At 37.2% G+C, this 18,587-nt stretch overlaps 2 protein-coding genes across 4 annotated transcripts in view; one reads left to right on the plus strand and one right to left on the minus strand.

The window, feature by feature from the left end:
- The window catches only part of XRCC3 (X-ray repair cross complementing 3), a 624,633-nt gene that overhangs the window by 149,119 nt on the left and 456,927 nt on the right, over window positions 1–18,587 (minus strand). The window lies entirely within an intron of this gene.
- The window catches only part of TDRD9 (tudor domain containing 9), an 86,392-nt gene that overhangs the window by 39,705 nt on the left and 28,100 nt on the right, over window positions 1–18,587 (plus strand). For all 3 annotated transcript variants that reach the window (XM_087922241.1, XM_087922243.1, XM_087922242.1), the window contains exons 9-19: window positions 5,862–5,917; window positions 7,704–7,758; window positions 8,849–8,933; window positions 9,419–9,476; window positions 11,848–11,952; window positions 13,484–13,581; window positions 15,542–15,673; window positions 16,110–16,275; window positions 16,641–16,704; window positions 17,612–17,675; window positions 17,961–18,005. In XM_087922241.1, the coding sequence (XP_087778367.1) occupies window positions 5,862–5,917; window positions 7,704–7,758; window positions 8,849–8,933; window positions 9,419–9,476; window positions 11,848–11,952; window positions 13,484–13,581; window positions 15,542–15,673; window positions 16,110–16,275; window positions 16,641–16,704; window positions 17,612–17,675; window positions 17,961–18,005 (928 nt within the window). The remainder of the gene's footprint in view (window positions 1–5,861; window positions 5,918–7,703; window positions 7,759–8,848; window positions 8,934–9,418; window positions 9,477–11,847; window positions 11,953–13,483; window positions 13,582–15,541; window positions 15,674–16,109; window positions 16,276–16,640; window positions 16,705–17,611; window positions 17,676–17,960; window positions 18,006–18,587) is intronic.

Genomic DNA, 18,587 nt, shown 5'->3' on the forward strand with positions numbered 1-18,587 from the left:
TTAATGTCAAAGTGGATTTTTCCCCCGATTTTTTATTAGGAAAAGTGTCTGGGACTCGTTTGTTGGTGAGGGCTAGCTTCCAGATGTCTGGTAGGCGGGAGGTATCGTCCCGTCTATTCATGTTATGGGGATGTTTCTCTATCTTGATGGCTTCCCTGATTATTCTCTTGCTGGAGTTTTCAGTGTTGGATATTAATTTGCTTCCTTCGAAATTAATTTCATGTCCTGTGGCTTTAAGGTGCTGGAAGAGGGAGGAAGTATTTTCTTCTCTTCTGACTGCGTTTTTGTGTTCTGCAATGCATGCATTTTACACCCCCACCCACCCCCCCCCCCCCCACCCCCCCCCCCCCCCCCCCCCCCCCCCCCCCCCCCCCCCCCCCCCCCCCCCCCCCCCCCCCCCCCCCCCCCCCCCTTCTCCTTTTGGTTTGTCCAATGCATGTGGCTGGGCAATTGTTGCATGGTATTTCATAAACTCCTTGGTTTTCTAGCTGGATCTTGTCTTTGGGGTTTCTTAGGATGTTGGCTATCTTTTGGTCAGTGCCGAAAGCTGTCCTGATATTGAGTTTGTGGAGAATTTTGCTGATTTTGTCTGTGGTGCCTTTGATGTAGGGGAGGAGTGTGATACGGTTGTCTTGTTCTGTGTCTTGGTTTTTTGGGGGTATCTCTTTTCGGATTAGATTGGTGATAGTGTTTCTTTGGAATCCGTTGGAAATTAATACATTAGTGAGGGTGTGTAGTTCTGTTCTCAGGTGGTCTTTGTCAGCTAGGCATTTGGTTCTGGAGATGAGGGTCTTGGCTACGGAGTTGATCTGTGCAGGGTGGTGATGGGATTGTGCATTTAGGTAGCGGTTGGTGTGTGTTTTTTTCCTGTAGATGGTGTGTCCTAGGGAGCCATTGGGTTTTTTGTAAATTAGGACATCCAGGAAGGGAAGTTGGTTGTTGGTTTCTGTTTCCATGGTGAATTGTATTTTGGGGTGTAGGTTGTTAAGATGTGTGAGGAAGTTGTCCAGTTTTTCTTTCCCATGTGGCCAAATTACGAAAGTGTCATCTACATATCTAAGCGAAAGTTTGTGTTTGGATTTGTCTAGAGCGTTGGTTTCAAAGTGTTCCATGTATAGGTTAGCGATGACGGGTGAGAAGGGTGATCCCATGGGTGCTCCTTCTATCTGTTTGTATCTTTGTCCATTGTGGATGAAGTATGTGTTGGTTAGGCAGTGGTTGGTCAGATCTAGGATGTGTTTGGGGGGGTTGTATTTGTTTTGGATGGCTGTCAAGGCTTCTTTGATGGGTACTTGGGTGAAGAGGGATATGACATCGAAGCTCACAAGTAGGTCACTGGGTTGTAGGTTTTGCTTCTTTATTGTTTCTATGAAGTGGAAGGAGTTTTGTACGTGTGAGGTGATGGATCCTGTGTAGGGCTGGAGGCGAGAAATTTGGCAAGATTCTGTAGAGGTGAGCCTATGGAGCTGACTATCGGTCTGAGTGGTATTCCTTCTTTGTGTATCTTGGGGAGACCATAGAGCTTCGGGCATCTGGATGATTTTTCTCTGGGGAAGATTCTCTGCTGGATTTCTTCACTTGACAGCCATCCAAAACAAATCGTTTGAGCAGCCACATGCACATTTGTGGCCCACTGGAGGTCATTTTGCAGGGCTCTGGCAGTGCTCCTCCTGTCCCTCCTTGCACAAAGGTGGAGGTAGCAGTCCTGATGCTGGGTTGTTGCCCTCCTATGGCCTCCTCCACGTCTCCTGATGTACTGGCCTGTCTCCTGGTAGTACCTCCATGCTCTGGACACTACGCTGACAGACACAGCAAACCTTCTTGCCACAGCTCGCATTGATGTGCCATCCTGGATGAGCTGCACTACCTGAGCCACTTGTGTGGGTTCTAGAATCCGTCTCATACTACCACTAGAGTGAAAGCACTGCCAGCATTCAAAAGTGACCAAGCCACCAGCCAGAAAGCATAGGAACTGAGAAGTGGTCTGTGGTCACCACCTGCAGAACCACTCCTTTATTGGGGATGTCTTGCCTATCCTTTCCACCTGTTGTCTATTTGCACAACAGCATGTGAAATTGATTGTCAATCAGTGTTGCTACCTAAGTGGACGGTTTGATTTCACAGAAGTGTGATTGACTTGGAGTTACATTGTGTTGTTTAAGTGTTCCCTTTATTTTTTTGAGCAGTGTATTTAATCTGGCCTTTTTGTACTTTAGATTGTGTACAGCTGAGATTTTTGGTAGTGTTACTAAGATTTACTGTCAAATATAACTTTAAAAAAAAACAAATTTGATACAATGTACTTTTAAAACCTCATTATATTGCACTGCAGCAAGAAAATAATTGATGGAATTTTTTTAAACAGATAATTACTCTGCATTATGAAAATACAAGGTCTTTTTCAAATAATTATCATAAGGCTTCCCTGAACCACCATCTCTCTGTTGGGTCGCTGACTTTAAATTATCAAAATAAAATACACCTTCAATTAATCGCGATACTTAAAACCTTGCTTTTTTGTCAAATCTCATTCATGTAAGGAAACTATATGAAAATGAACTAGATTTGGATTAAATGTAATATAGAAAATAACTTCATGCTAAGCTAGACCATTTGTCCATTTAGGGAAATCTTATGTTCATGCCTTCCACATGGATGAAGCCACTTTTTTGTTCTAGTTTTCTTTGTTCTTATGCAGCTTACAAAGATTCAGTTTCTAATAAGAAATATATTGTTCAGTAGTGTTAATTTGAAGGTGAGAGTTGCATGATGCAATAGGATACAAGTCCAATAAATCTACAGGAAGGAGTTTGGAATTTTATTAAAAGAAGACTCAAAGTACAGCTAATTTATTAGCTTGCTGTTCAGGTAACTGCAGGGGATTACCATGTTAAACTCCCTAAAAAGTGCAAATTTGACCAATTTTGAAGGAGCCATCAATCACTAGTTTAAGAGGAAGGTAATAGATAAAATAATGCCTAATATGTATGAAGAATGTTGCTTGTTTGGAAGCCTGTGGTTCCTCCCGTTAAGATCAGGTTGAGTATTATGAAATACAACATGGCAAGCCATTACAGAAAATGCTCATTTAGATGTAAAAATAATCTGAGTTTATAAAAGAGTTGTTCTATTCCTCGGGCAGGGATAGGCAATCAAATGTGCTTATGGATGACTCCCCACACTGCCTGCTTTTATTTTTAAAAATCATTTTAATTTACAAAAATGTTAAATGAGATGTTGACATGCTGTAAAGCAAAATACCAGCTTCTAATTTCATCTTCATTTGCACAAATGTCTCTAGGCTCCACATAGTTATTTCGTTGAAACAGTGAGTGGATGAATCTCAGTATTAATTTTTGGGAGCAAGACAAGATACCTTAATTGCCTAGGAGGAAAAAAAACGTTTAAAAACAAATTGGAGTAGGAAGAGAGGGCATGTTGGGAAAGTAGAAAGGAAGAAAAAAATCCAAGTATGCAATATGTAGCATTTTGCTCTTAAGGTATAGTAGAATGACTTCAGAGTCATCCAAGTTTTAAATGAGAATACAGTGCTATAGAACTGGATTTATGTTAACTATGGCAAGCATCTATGTCAGTGTTAGGGGAAAGCATGTATGCATTTAGCCGAATATCGTAAAGATGTATAATTCGTAAAGCACACTTGCACAAATTAAAGGTTTCCATTTGTTTTTCAATCTAGAGTTTGTCTAAAACCACAGTGCTATTTTGTTGATCTTAATGGTTATATTCAGTGCATAACTATGTGTATTATATATAAAATATTATGACCTAAAACAGGTAGACTTAACTGCTGAAAACCTGAAGTTCCCATCCAAAAGTTGCTCTGACTTGTGCTTTTTGAAGTGACAGAAGAGAAAAATATATGAAGGATAAAATCACACTGAATATTTTTAATTTATCAAATTAAATTTAAATTTAATCAAATTTAGTTTTCAACTGGGATCATCACATTCTTTCCATTGTGTACCCTGGGTTGCCTATCAAGGGTCTAAAATAGCTTTACAAGAATTTAAAGATGAACAGTTCATAAACTGTTTCTGACTTTTCATATGCCACTCTTTCTCAGGATGTGGCACATAAAATGCATTAGGAAAGTGGCTGATTTTCAGTGGCAGGTGTGAGTTCTTTTTAAAGATGAGTTTAGAATGCAGTTTGCAGAACAAAGCTATCTCATGTGCCATCATAAATAAATAAATACATGTGTGTATGTGTGTGTACACACACACGTACGTGTACATGTATATAAGGTAGAAAAATAGCCTTCCAAATTTGGGGCATTTTGCCCTTGAATTTTTCAGGATGATTCAGGCTATTTTGGGAGGATAAGAAGAGTTGGGAAGATTTTTAAAAATGGAAATGGTAATTCAGTAGACGGTCTTTCATAGTTTCCCTTCCTAATCTTATTGTGATGGTCCATTTTAGTCGGCTCTGACCTCTGGTAACTCCAGGGGCAAGTTGCAAGTGTTTGTGCAATATTTTTTGAAAGTGGCTTGCCAGTGCCGCCTTCCTAGAGCTGAGAGAAAATAATTAAGTCAGCTTGCCCATCCATCTTCCATGCCTCCAGCAAAACTAGAATTCATGGTTTCCCATCTACCCCAATCACTTGAGCAAGCTAGCTTTTCTTTCCTATTCCTAATCTTAAAGGTACCAAAAAGGAATTAAAATATTGTCCTCCCCTTCCCATGTACATCATCCTGGTGATTCCATTTTTAGTGGTACCACAAAGAAGCACATTAGCTATACAGTGTTTTGCAATATAACAGATATCAATACAACCTCATTAAAAATTCCCAATTATATGACATATCATAAATTATGAAAAGGATAACTCTCGCAAACAGCAAAAACATATGATACAATCCAGACTTTCAACCTTTGAGCATCACTGTTGCACACGTTTCAACAAAACCCTTCCGAAGCATCTTAAACAAAATCAAAGCCCCAATAACCAAACAACAACAGAAAGCAGAAGTTCTCTACAACATGTAAAGGGAATAACAGTTACTATGTAGTACAAATGGAGCAGATTGACAGAATGTATCCATGAACATCAACTGGCAGTCAAAATACATTAAAATTTCTTTATCTCTCAATACATAGACAAATTCAACCACTATTTAAGGGAAACTAACGGCATTTTTAGTTGTGCTAAATTCTAAGATACTGATTGAAATGCAAACATCATTGTAACTTAGATCACATCTTTAACCTAGTTTTCTAAATTAATTACAATTAGCTGTGTTCAGGCAACAAACCCAGCCATTTCTTTTGCTTGATTTTGAACTTTGCTCTGTTATAATAAGCAAGATTAATTATTAATAATGAAACTGTACACCAAGGATTCCACAGTAAAACAAAGTTAGAATACACTAAGAATCCAATAATATTACTTCAGGCCCTTCACTTAGGAAAGCTTCCCCTTTCCCATCTTCGATGCACGGGAAAGGCTCATATTGCAAAAGCTTGTTACATAACTCCAGTTTATTTCAAATTAAATATTGCATAAGGGAATAAATAGCTTTTAGCTTCCCCTGTCTGTATATATTTACTACAAGCCTACCTTTAAGTAAGTCTTTGTGAATAGTTAGATCTGTTTACCCTGTTAACTCATCTTTCCTAATCATGGCGATTTCCAGAATTCAGTTCCCAGAATTCTCAGTAGTCTGGCTTGGGATTTCTGGGAATAGATGTGCACACATTAAAAGACTGCTTGGGTTGGAAATGTGCTAGAAAAAGTGCTCTAGTCAGTCTTTACGCATATATGGTCCTCCGATGGTCTTCGGAGGAAATAATATTTGCTTTGATGTAAACTAAGACAAAAACTGTGTTTCTAATATTAGGGATCGCAATTTGGAGTTTGTGTCAGACCGTGGCAGTGTGCTAGTATTTTTACCAGGTGAGTTTTATTTTTTGTTATTTTTTTAATATGTGAGAACTGGTTTTTTAACTGGGGGAAAAATATCAACCTTTTCTTTTGCAAATTATGTTACCTGACTCCCAGAGACTCTGGGCAATCAACAAATTGTTTAACCATTTAAAAAAAGGGAAAGAAAACAAAAAGGAATAAAGATGGTCAGTTACAGTAAATCCAGATGAGAATAAAGAAAACGAAGAAAAGGAGGCTTCAGTCAAACTTGTCCAAAGCTTAGGCTAAGAACCAGATCTTCAGGGTCCTTCAGAGCATTAATAGGGTGAGGGCTGTTTAAATCTACCCACATTCCAGAGGGTAGGCGCTGCTACAAAGAAGGTGCCTTTCTAGATTCCTGTTATATGGCACTCTTTAAGTGAAGGAATCTGGAATGTGCCAATCCTGCCAAATGGGATCAACTCAGCACTATGGTCCCTCAAATAATCAGGCACTATACCATGTAGGACTTTATAGGTAGAGACCAGCACCATGAATTACACCTGGAAGCAAACTGGCAACTGGTTCATGAAGCAGAGGTATTATATGGACATACTGAGGCATGCCCATCACTGTGGGTGGTTCTGTATTCTGGGTCAGTTGAAGCTCCTGATTGTTTTCAGGGGCAACCCTCTGTGAAAGACATTGCAATAGTCAAGTCATGAGGTGACCAAGGCATGAGTTGACTGATGAGGACTTTGAAATAAGTGTTACGGCAAATAGGAGTATTTCTTATTCTAAACCAGTTATCCAAAGTAACTTGGCAGTGACTTAAGCAACCTACAAAGACTTAAACATAAATTTCCCCTGTATCCTGCTCCATTTGTGATCTCTACTGTGAACTAAGTACATTCTAAAAATCTGTTAGCGTTCCTGTCCTGCTTGATTTTTGCATTTTAAAACTTCTCAATTAAAAAGATGGAAAGCTGGCATGAGATAAAATGATATCTTTACTTCCAAGTATGACCCAAATAGTCCATAAAAGTTTTCTTAGTCAATGAAAATGAATGTGGCTACTACATCTTCAGATGGCCATTGGTGAGGGCACCCACCAGTCTGAACAAGCTAGGCCCACCATTATTAGGTGAATATTTTTAAAGGAAAACACATGGGAGATGCCAGTGATTGAAGGTGGTGGGAACATTTTGCATGCCATGTGCTCCATCTTGGGGAAACTTATGGCTAAAATTGGGGAGACTTTCCTTAGATTAGGAGCCTAGCCTGATGATTTACAATATGATAGATTGAGTGCATTTTGGGGGGGAAAGTCCTTGCCTTTGACAGGCACTATAAAGCTTGTGGATTGGCCAGATTTAAGGAAATTACCTGTTTTTGATCAGTACTTGGTCAATGAAGCCTGACTGCCTTCTTTTAGGGACTATGGCTTTGAGAAAAATCAGTTTGTGATATGTTTACTACCAGGCTTAATGGTAAACTGGAGGATGAAATGCCACATTTTAACTTGGTTCACATATTTAACCTACTTTACTAAATTAATTACAATTAGCTGTGTTCAGACAACAATTTCAACTAACTCTTTTGCTTGTTTTTGACCTTTGTTATAATAAGCTAGCATAGTTACTTATTAATTAACTAATTACACACCTAATAATTATGATGACTAAAAATGAGAACATTAACCCATCATCTAAGCTAGAATTAAAGATGCTAAGGTAGCTATTTCAACTGAAGAAACGTCTAAATTTTAATAATTTTACATTTTTTTTTTCATTTAGAGGAAACAAGCATAATTACCTTTTATTTTTTTACTCTTCAGGTTTGGCGGAAATAACTTACTTGCTTGAGCTTCTCACAAATATGGTCCACAGGAGGTAAGACCAATTCTTTTCTGTGCCAGACATTCTATAAAGTCACACAGGTCTTGCTGAGTGATGTTTCTGTGACAATGCACTAAGAATGGGATAAGGCTGAAGTAACTGATGAAGACAGAGTTTGACATGGTAGCACAGAATATACCTGCAAGTGTATGGAGGTTTTTAAAAAGGAGGAGGATTTTGAGGTATGCAAATAGCATGAGAGGAATAGTGTGCTGTTGGTATGTTCATTCATCTCATTGCTAGATGAGGTGAGATGCAAAGAAATGGAAGCATAATGGACTTTGATATGTCAAGGAGCATATTCTTTTAAAGATTATTCATTAGAAGCACTATTAAAGCATCGGGTGTGGGCCAAAGCCCTGATGAATGGACTTTGAAATATTAAAGGACTGGGTATTATATGATCCTTGGGTGTACAACCTCATTCACACTCCCCCCACCCCCATTCATGCAACTCACAACTAGTTATTTGCAGACAACTTCGATTTGTTTCATCTTTTCTCCCATGTGGTTCAGAGTTACGAATTTCCTGTCCACTCCCTGCCTGCCTTTTCTGCTTTTTGTTTTTCTCCATTTCTGTAGCTGAAAGCTTTTTGTGGGGTTCTCCATTTGTTTTTCTTCTTATGCACAGCCCCTTAGGCATACAGAGTAAAATAGGAGGGGAAGGAATTTTGAGAGTGATGGATTGAAGTGCCAGAATGAGCTGGTTTCTCTTTGGCTGCATGGCTCAATGCCTTTTTCTTTCCACTAGATGATTACATTCTTTTTGTCCTTTTTAGATGGAATTAAACAGTAGCACATTTATTGACTGTGTTAATACATTGAGATGCCATCAGTTTTAACAATGTTTTAAAAAATAAACTACAATTTGCTATGTTCTCACGTAACAGGTTGTGTCATAAATCATTTATAAAGATCACTGAAACATAGGAAACAAGAGTGGTTGAAGTACTGTTTTATTTCCAGTATATATTTCTAACGAATTTGTTGACAATTTCAAATATGTTGTTTTGAACCCAACCTGGGGAAAATGTACATCTTTCTACATGTTCCTTTGTACAGTTTCTCAAATGACTTTTTTTAGGTTACAAGTATATCCACTCCATTCCAGTGTCACATTAGAAGAACAGAATAATGTGTTTTTGGCGCCAGTTCCTGGTTATCGAAAAGTGAGTTTTTAATTAGGGAGTTAGCACTGTGATTTCTTATTTTGAAGGTGGAGGGTGGGATGAATAGGCATCATTAGCAGAATAAAAATTGCTTACAGTAAAATATTGCTGAAGAAAAGGAAGAGGTGTATTGATGGATGGATGGCAGACGATGAATGAAATTCATTAAAATTTGACATTTTATTCCTGATCCCCCAAGTGCAAAATAACAATATTTTTACATTTTAAATACAATAGTTTTCTTGGATATTTTAAAGAAGAAATGAGTTTTTATTTTTATTTGGGTTCCATTTAGATTTGGAGAAGCAGTAAGTCGCTGAGCGTCACTGCTCAGTGCGATGGTCAGCATATAAATTTAATAAATACGTAAATAATATAATAGAAGAACACACATCACTGTCTGTAATTGCATGAGATTATTGTAAATGAGGTCAACATTTAGATTTTAAAAATGTCTTAAATTTTATTTTAAAACCTCCTTGTAGATCCTTCTGTCTACAAACATAGCACAGAGCTCTGTAACAGTACCAGATGTCAAATATGGTAAGTATGTTTCTTATGTTATAGAAACAAAGTTTGTGCATATTTTGTTCTTTTATTTTGTAATCTGGCTTCAAGAGTGATTAGAATCTTTAAAATCTTTGTTTAGAAATAACTTTTAAAAATGCTGTTTCTGTAAAGTGAAGGGCGTAGTTACTACAACTTTATTATAACCTTTCTCCCTCAGCTGCTTTTCAGAAAATCGCTGTTCTGTGCAAAAATCAAATTCTGTTATGTCAACTTGTACTTGTTCAAAAAAAGATGAGAAATGTCATTAGTACTACTAATTATTAAATGGTATTTGTTTATGATCACTCTTTGAATTAAATTAAATATAGCATTTTTGTTTTGATTCATTTGTTTTTTGAAACATCAAAGGCAATGCAGGAATTGGGTTTGTTTAGTCTAGTGAAAAGAAGGACTAGGGTAGACATGATAGCAGTGTTCCATTATCTGAGCGGCTGCCACAAAGAAGAGGGATCAACCAATTTTCCAAAGCACCAGAAGGCAAGATAAGAAACAATGGATGGAAGCTAATAAAGGAGAGAAGAAACATAGAACTAAGAAGAAATTTCCTGACAGTTAGAACAGTTAACTAGTGGAATGGCTTGCTTTCAGAAGTTGTGGGTGCTCCATTTAAGAAGAGATTGGACAACATTTGTCTGGAATGGTATGGGTTTCCTGCTTGGGCAGGGAGTTGGAGTAGAAGATCTCCAAGGTCCTTTCTAACTCAGTTATTCTGATCTATCCTGTTCAATTTTTATGTTTATCTTCGGCAAACACCACAGAGATAAAGGGTAGAAATTATAGAGAGGCGAAGAGATGTCGGGTAGTTATTGCATGCAGGCAAAGGGTAAGGCTATATAGAACAGTTGTAAACTTTCATGTACCATTTTCAGCTCATAGCAGCTACAGGCAGTCTTACTCAAAACCAATTGATGAGTTTTCCACAGTCAACTCGCATAAAAATAATAAATAGTACATCGAGCTAGAAATTAAAACTTTTAAAATAGAAAATGACCAATTACAACAAATGAAATATTCTAACATTTTGCATTTTTAAGTGTTTTTATTAGATTACCATAATATGCAAAAGAGAGAAAACAATAAAATGCAAAATGATATAATTTAAAAATAAATATAAAATACAAAAATAAAAGAAACTACACAGACAAAAAATTTCACACATCCATAAAAACGTATCATAATGGCTGTATAAAGAGAACTCAGTTTTGAAATAGTGAGTTAAACTCTGCCCACACAGAATCACATTGGTAAAAAAAGAATCAACATGTTGCATAGTAATAGGTAGGAATGCTTAATGTAACAGTGCAGAAATAGTGACATTTCATCAGGTAATAGTAATAGTTTTATGGGATGTTATTCCTTACTCTTGCATCAGGAAATTGTACTCAGGAAGTTAAGGTTAAAGAAACATAGCATTCTATATGCCTTAGAAATCAGTGACATATCTGAGTAGTTAATCTCATCAATTTCTTTGATATTCACTTGACAAAGTAAAAGTTCAGTGGTTATTGCCAAACCTAGTTCATTCTTTCTTCCTTCCTTCCTTCCTTCCTTCCTTCCTTCCTTCCTTCCTTCCTTCCTTCCTTCCTTCCTTCCTTCCTTCCTTCCTTCCTTCCTTGAATATATATTGAGCAGGAGATTCAATGTATATTCTGCACTTACTGGCAGAGTAGTGCTTTTACTCTTATTTTGTTCACTTAAAGTATATTGTAGAGAATATTGAGTGGAAATAAAAAGCTACTGTATCTCTGGCAATGTTATATCTTCTTTATGAGAGAGTTTCTTCTACCTTTTTCCTCTGTACTCTCAGGAACAGGATAGTGAGAACATTAACTTGTATCTCATTTGGTTTCTGCTTCCTTTATGTGCATTTTCATCATTGGTTTTGCTTTCTAAAAATAAAACTTGGAAAAGTATTAAATGGAGAGAAGTCATTGGAAGGAATCTTCTAATTAAAGTTAAAAAACAGTCTTGCTCAATTCAAGAGATACTCCTGAGTTAAATTACAGAAAGCCACCAGGGATTTTAGATAACATTGTAATATAATTAAAACCATTATCTTAATTTATCTGCTTCCAGAAAAGCAATGTAACTCTAGCAGGAAAAGATTCTACAATAGGATAGTATTTGTCCTATCCCCATAGCTACTTCATAATCCCATGCTGTTATTTCAGGATTCCACTCCTTCATTTAACTGAGTTGGGAGAACCATGAACTATGTTACCTCAGGTTGCGTAAAAAAGTTTTGTTCCCACAAGATGGAACTGAATCTAATTTCTCTTTAAAGTACTTCAGAATGTTCTAAACTATTTTCTACTTATTTTTATCTTTTGCTTTTATTGTACAGTCATTGATTTTTGCTTGAGTAGAAATCTCGTTTGTGATGAAGATACCAACTATCAGAGTTTGAGACTTTGTTGGGCATCTAAGAACAGCTGTGATCAGAGGATGGGTAAGGGGATTTTCTTGTATAAAATTCCAGGTCTTTTGGAGACCCTAATCCTGAAAACATTTTATGTGTGAAGTCTGTCTTACATATGTGCAGTAAAAGTATTAACTTAATCTGCAATTATCTGTTTGAATTAAGACATACATGCTTGCTCTTCCTACTGGTTGTTTTAAGTTAGGGGCTCAGATCCCCGGGCTGTGGAACCAGGATATAGAAGCAAGTGAAGCTTCATCTGTAAATGAGCAGGATCTAGGTAGCACACAATACATCCTCCTCCACCCTTCTTGGTCCGTGGAAAAACGGTCTTTTCCAAAAACCAGTCCCTGGTGTGAAAGAGATTGGGGACCACTGGTTTAAGTAACCACATACATATTTCAGAAATAAAAGCAGTGATGGTTAGATGGCCATGCCAGTTTTAATGACAGAGCAAATTAACTTCACTGTATGTACGTGTGCATGTGGTGGATTGAGGGGGGAAGTTCCTTCCCTATCATTACATCTTTATCCAAGATTGGTACAATTGTAATATTATTCCACTTCAGACAACTGTCAGTGAAAGCTGTTAAGCAATGGAACAGCTTGCCCCCTGAAATCATGGGTGTTTCATTCTGGGAAGAGGTTGGACAGCCATTTGTCAAGGATGGTGTGAGGATTCATTCACTGGCCAGGATCTAGACTAGAAAAACAGCTTTAAGATCCCTTCCAACTCAATGATTCTATAATTCTACATTTGCAGTGCAGAGATTTTATGATTAAGAGCAATGGTATTTATAAAATATGTTAATTAGAATTATCTTATATTAAATTTTAAAAAGGTGTCCCTTGTAACAATATATCTTAAATCATTATCTCACAGTTGCATTGTTGCATTGTGGAATGTTTTGCTAATGACATACAGGCATAGTCAAATTAGGCAATTTCCTAATTTTTGAGAACCCTGAAGCTAAGAGGTTCTCCATAATTGCACTAGGCCAGTAATGGCTAACCTTTTTGTTGTTGCGTGCTGAAAGTGTGTGCACGCATATGTGCTCATGCTTGCACCCATAATGCAATGCACGTGCGACTCCCCTGCACATGCATGTGTAACCCCCCCTGTATGCACCACGCACCTCTGCACATGTGCGCGTGACCCCTGTGCACCGTGCGTCTTTGCACGTAACACCCACATGCGCCCCGCCCCCTGCGCATGCATCTCCCATGCATACCCCAACCCTCGCGCATGCGTGCTAGATATCCGACAATCAGCTGGCTGGCGGGAGGCATGTACGCATGCGCAGTAGATCTGTTCCAGATGACGGCTCACGTGCCAGCAGAAATGATTCTGTGTGCCACTTCCGGCACACGTGCCATAGGTTCACCATCACAGCACTAGGCTGAAATAATCTTTAGATAATTCCTGTACTGAGATATTGATGCTTTGATTGTGAACAGGCAACCAGTGTGTGTCAATACTAGTCCCTGCTGCCATTAATAAGTGTAAGTGGTATTTCAGCTTTTGAATTGTAAGTGCTGAAGATTTTTCTTTAATGTAAAGGTCGAGCTGGTCGTGTGTCCAAAGGATACTGCTACAGACTAGTATACAAAGACTTCTGGGCAAACTGTATACCGAAAAGCACTGTTCCTGAGATGATGGTAAGAATAACACACACCCATTTGCATGACTTTAGAGTGGGAAGACCAGTTATATTTCTGCTGACCACCAAAAAATAGCCATTATGTTTAAGAACAATGGCAGGAAGTGATGAGAACTCACTGATAAAATGTCAAAGGATGATGGAAGGACGGTTTTAGATTCTGACATTCTTAGGAACAATCAATAAGTATTTAGCTATAATTAAGCCATCAGCAAACAATTGTTACCTAAATCTGGTACATTCAATAGACAACTCAGAAAGAAAAATATTTTTTCTGGCTGTTGCTTGATTCTTTTTTTACAATTCACTCATAACAAATTGACTGAAAAAAGGTATGTGTCTCTATGTATCTTTCAAAAAAAAATGTCAAATTTTTTTTAGATAGTACTTCAAAGATATCTCATGCCACTCTGCCATCCAGTTATTAGACAGCATACAAACTTAATTTATTATTATTATGTACACAACAATATAAAATCCAAGATGCCATAATCTAATCCTCTTTTAATCACAATTGAACTCAGAATTTCTGTCATTATATTCAGTAAGTGTGGCACCACTCGGTGGGATTTAAATATTTTTACTACCAGTTCTGTGGGCGTGGCTTGGTGGGTGTGGCAGGGGAAGGATACTGTAAGATCTCCAGTCAGAGGTAGTATTTGCCAGTTCTCAGCACTATTCAGAATTTCCGCTACTGGTTCTCCAGAACTAGTCAGAACCTGTTGAATACCACCTCTGCACCACATGATCTGACTCAATCGTATAACAATTTTTACAATGGTCATAAAGCAAATCATCATGACCTTTCAGCGAATCATGTAATCATTAAACAAATCTATTCTCCTAAGTTAATTCCCCCCCCACAAGAATCCAGCTAAAAAGTGTTGCAAATTATGTTCTTTTGACCATGGGACACTGCAACTAGTCATAAATCCGCCTAGAGCAAGGTGCCTAGAATAGCCCCATGGTGAGATAGGTGGCAAATAAATTTAACAAATAACTAAATAAATGTGAGCCAGTTAACAAGTGCCTGAAGTGTGACAATGTGACTGGGTGTGTGTTGTAATTTCAAGGACAGATTGTTAAGTAACTTGGAGGAGCTGTTTTTGCAGGATGCAAGCTGTTCCAAAAAAAAAGCTGCCTTTTGCAATTGACTGGTGATGATTTTGTAAATGCTGTTGGTGTTCAAGTGCTGCTCCCAATGTTTTGGGATTTCATTTGGCTGCATGATCTTTTGCTTTAGTGTTCATTTGTAGAGTCAGAAAATCCATTCTTTTTACAAGTGGCATTTTTCTCTTGATTGTTTTCTTGTGTGGGCTTGGATAGTTGTGGTAGTCCATTTGGATCTGAGCAGCAAGAGGAAAGCCACATACTGTTGGAACAAACAGTTGGGGGACTGAGATTTTGGCCCAAACTTTCTGTATATAGTAGCAAGGAAGTGAGCAAAAAACCAGAGAATGTTGTATCAATCTCACCTCTTGCATTGCCAGTTACATGGCTTCCAACTTGCTGCTCAGCTCAATACTACTCATGAGTATTAACACCTAACCTGTAAATTTTGCAAACTGTAAACTTTAAGTTTCCAGGTAGCCTTACCTCAAATCAACTAAGTGTCTCCTTGAAACATTTTCTTAGACCGCTCTAAATATCTGTGCTTCCTCTTTCACACCAGCTGAACTCCCCCATATGCTTCTCAGAGTTTTCACATTCACTTTTAGAAAAAGATAGTATTTCTTGTTGAGTAAAAAATATGACATTGTGTCTACATGGCAGGCAGTTAGGCTGGAAGACTTCCAAGGTCCCTTCCAATTCTGTTATTCTGTTGTTCTGTTACCTATAGGTTGCGCATAGCATAAAAGCAACTAGCTTTACCAGCTACTACTGTTAAAAAAAACCCTCAAGAATATCCTTGCAGAATTGGAGAGTGTCAAACACAGGACTTTTATTTATCCTTTTAGCGTTGCCCATTGGAAACTACTGTACTGAAAGTGAAGATGCTTGACATGGGAGAACCAAGAGCTCTGTTAGCAACCGCTCTCTCTCCTCCTGTTAGCAGTGATATTGAACGCACAATTCTGCACCTTAAAGAGGTGGGTGTTTTATAATTCTTTTTAAGTATGCCTTTTGTTTTTTGAAAAACCAAGACATCTGTTTGCTTAATAGGAGGATGGAAAGTTAAATAATCTGTAATATTTGTAATTTGTATATGTTATGTCACTGTAAATCAACCTAACCAGTATGGTTCTACCTGCTGAGCATGGATAACTAATTCTCAGAATTCAGTTTTGGGAGGTGTATAATTAAAAATGAAATCAGGGAATGAGACCACATGCATCACAAAAAAGTCTACTGTTTGTTATTAGTCATATATACAGTACCTGCCCTATGGGCTACAAATTGTGCTAGCCTGACTTCATTTGCTACCAAGCTTTTTACAAGTGCCATTTTGGCTTATACTAAAAATTAGTCTTAAAAGTCATGATTGTGTCTCCTATTAATATTATTATTGCTTTTGTTTTGAAATAGTTAGGGGCACTTGCTATTAATGATCATTTTGAAGAAAGAAATCCTTACGATGGTGAGTTGACCTTTCTGGGAAAAGTGCTGGCACAGTTACCTGTGAATCATCACCTAGGCAAACTAATAGTTCTTGGACATGTCTTTGGATGCCTGGAAGAAACACTTATAATAGGTGAGTATAAATACTATTTTTCTCAACTTAGATTAGTAATATCTTACAAGCTGTTCATAGTAGAAAAGTAAGAATGAGGCAGATCTTTAAACTTAGAAATGCGCATGACTATGGCCAAAGAGCCACCTAAAAATAATGTACTGAAATTGATGAAATAAATTTGTTAAAATCAATGATGCTGGAAGGAAGATACTTATGTAATGAGGAATGGATACATATATAAATACACCATTAGTACCCTGCAACTGATAATTAGATTATATAAGTTTTGTACATGGAAATAAAACTTGAATCTGCTGCCTTTTTGTGATTAAAAGGGCAAATACAATTTTTAGCAAATGCTATTTTTTCTCTCTTTGTTACAGCTGCAGCCCTCTCTTTGAACAGTTTCTTTATAATACCTTTCAAGCAACATCTTGATGGATATAGGTATTTTCCCTAAAGCCACCATCTGATTTATTGAAATTTGATCCTTCATTTTTTTATATTTGTGTATATATACTATTATTTTTCAAGAAATTTGCTCCAACGTTCTAAATATCTTAAAATTCACTAAAGGAAAGCAACCCAAAAGTGGAAGGCAAGTTTATACCCCACTTTTTTCTTCAGAAGGGAGCCAGTTTGGTCTAGTGCTTAAGACACCAGGTTAGAAAGCCAGAGATTGTGAGTTCTAGTCCTGCCTTAGCCATGAAAGCCAGCTGGGTGACTTTGGGCCAGTCTCTCTCTCGCTTAGCCCAGCTTCCCTCACAGCGTTGTTATTTTGGAGAAAATAGGAGGAAGATGGATTATGTTCAATACATATGAATTATTTGTAAAAGTAATAAAGATGGGATACAAATAAATAAGGATAATCAAAGGAGCATTATGCAGTTGTAACAGCTGCATGTATCTAAGCTTAGATTCATATTAGGCCTTGGGAGCTTCACAATATAAACCCTTGATATAATGTATCTAGGACTGTGCAGTGCTTCCGATTCAGTTTAGTAAAAGTATGTTGAAATGTATGGAAATAGGACTTCTACTCTTTAAAGCGTTCACATCAGTTTCCATGATCTCAGACAGGTGCTGGTTCTTGTTCCTGCATGTTCTTAAGCCCTTCACATCAGATCCAAATACTTTGCAGACTTTTTGTTTACGCTGCTTCTGAAGACTATGTGTAAATTGACTTGACTTTTTTCCTTGTTCATATAACTGCAAATAATTTTAGAAATAAAATATGTTTTGCTACATACATATTTTTTTAATTCATGGAATAAAAGGGTTGGCCAAAACAGAAAGAAATAGTATAAAATATATAAAATAATACATGTATTTTAGACCTCTTCTTGCTCTGCAGGAACAAGCTACAATTTTCTGGGAACAGCAGTAGTGATTGTATTGCGATTATTAATGCATTTAAGGTAACTAATCTTCCTTGTTCCTGCTTTTATATCTTATGTTACTGGCATAATTGGGGATTTCTTTATGTTACTACCTGCATTTATTTATTTTTCGTTTCCATTAGTGATTACTACTATTAAATGAGCTATTGCAAATTGTCCTTAAAATTTTAAATTAAAGGGCAAAAATATTTTCCATGTAATAAAAATCAAAGCTATTTGGCTATCGGATTTTGGATCAATGTGCATGGAATATGCTGTATGAAGGTCAATTACAAATTACATTATGACTTCTTTTGTTGTTAGGAATGGCAAGAAAACAGGAAAAAAGGAAAGCTTAGGCATCCAAAGGTTAGTTCTGTTGGTAATCTGTTTGTTAACTTGGATATTTACTTGATCAAATGTTCTATACACTGTGATGGGATGGATGTTCCCCTTCTGCATCTTTCAATATTGCTGATTTGATCTTTGAAGATGTTGGATTAATGTCCTAAATTTAGAACTTAGGAGAAACTGAGGGAAACCCATCCAATTGTAGGAGAAGAGATTAGTGTGCACAAATCTGTGTCTCATAAATGAGTCTTGATATTCAAATAGACCATTTATCCTAACAGCTGTATGTAGAAAGTTTTCTTGCAGCTGGTGTATATTGACAAGATTGTTTCTCATCCAGCACTTTGGTATTTGAACAGATTGGTATAACTCTGCCATTCAGAATATTACCTTGGATGTTTGTTTTAAAGAAAGCAGCTAATCAGATGGGAGCACGTAAAATGTTTGTTTATTAGAATATTTCTGTCCTGTCTTAATCCATTAGATGGTTGGTAAGCTTTTCTAACTTTTCTAAGCTGCCAAACTATTTTGGGGTACTGATGCACTGATTCCACTCTGCATATTCATGAATTTGAGTTGCTAGATTTCTCTAAGATTTTG

Source organism: Pseudonaja textilis, chromosome 1, assembly GCF_049901715.1.
Source record: "Pseudonaja textilis isolate UNSWEBS1 chromosome 1, rPseTex1.2, whole genome shotgun sequence".
NCBI classification, from domain to species: Eukaryota; Metazoa; Chordata; class Lepidosauria; order Squamata; family Elapidae; genus Pseudonaja; species Pseudonaja textilis.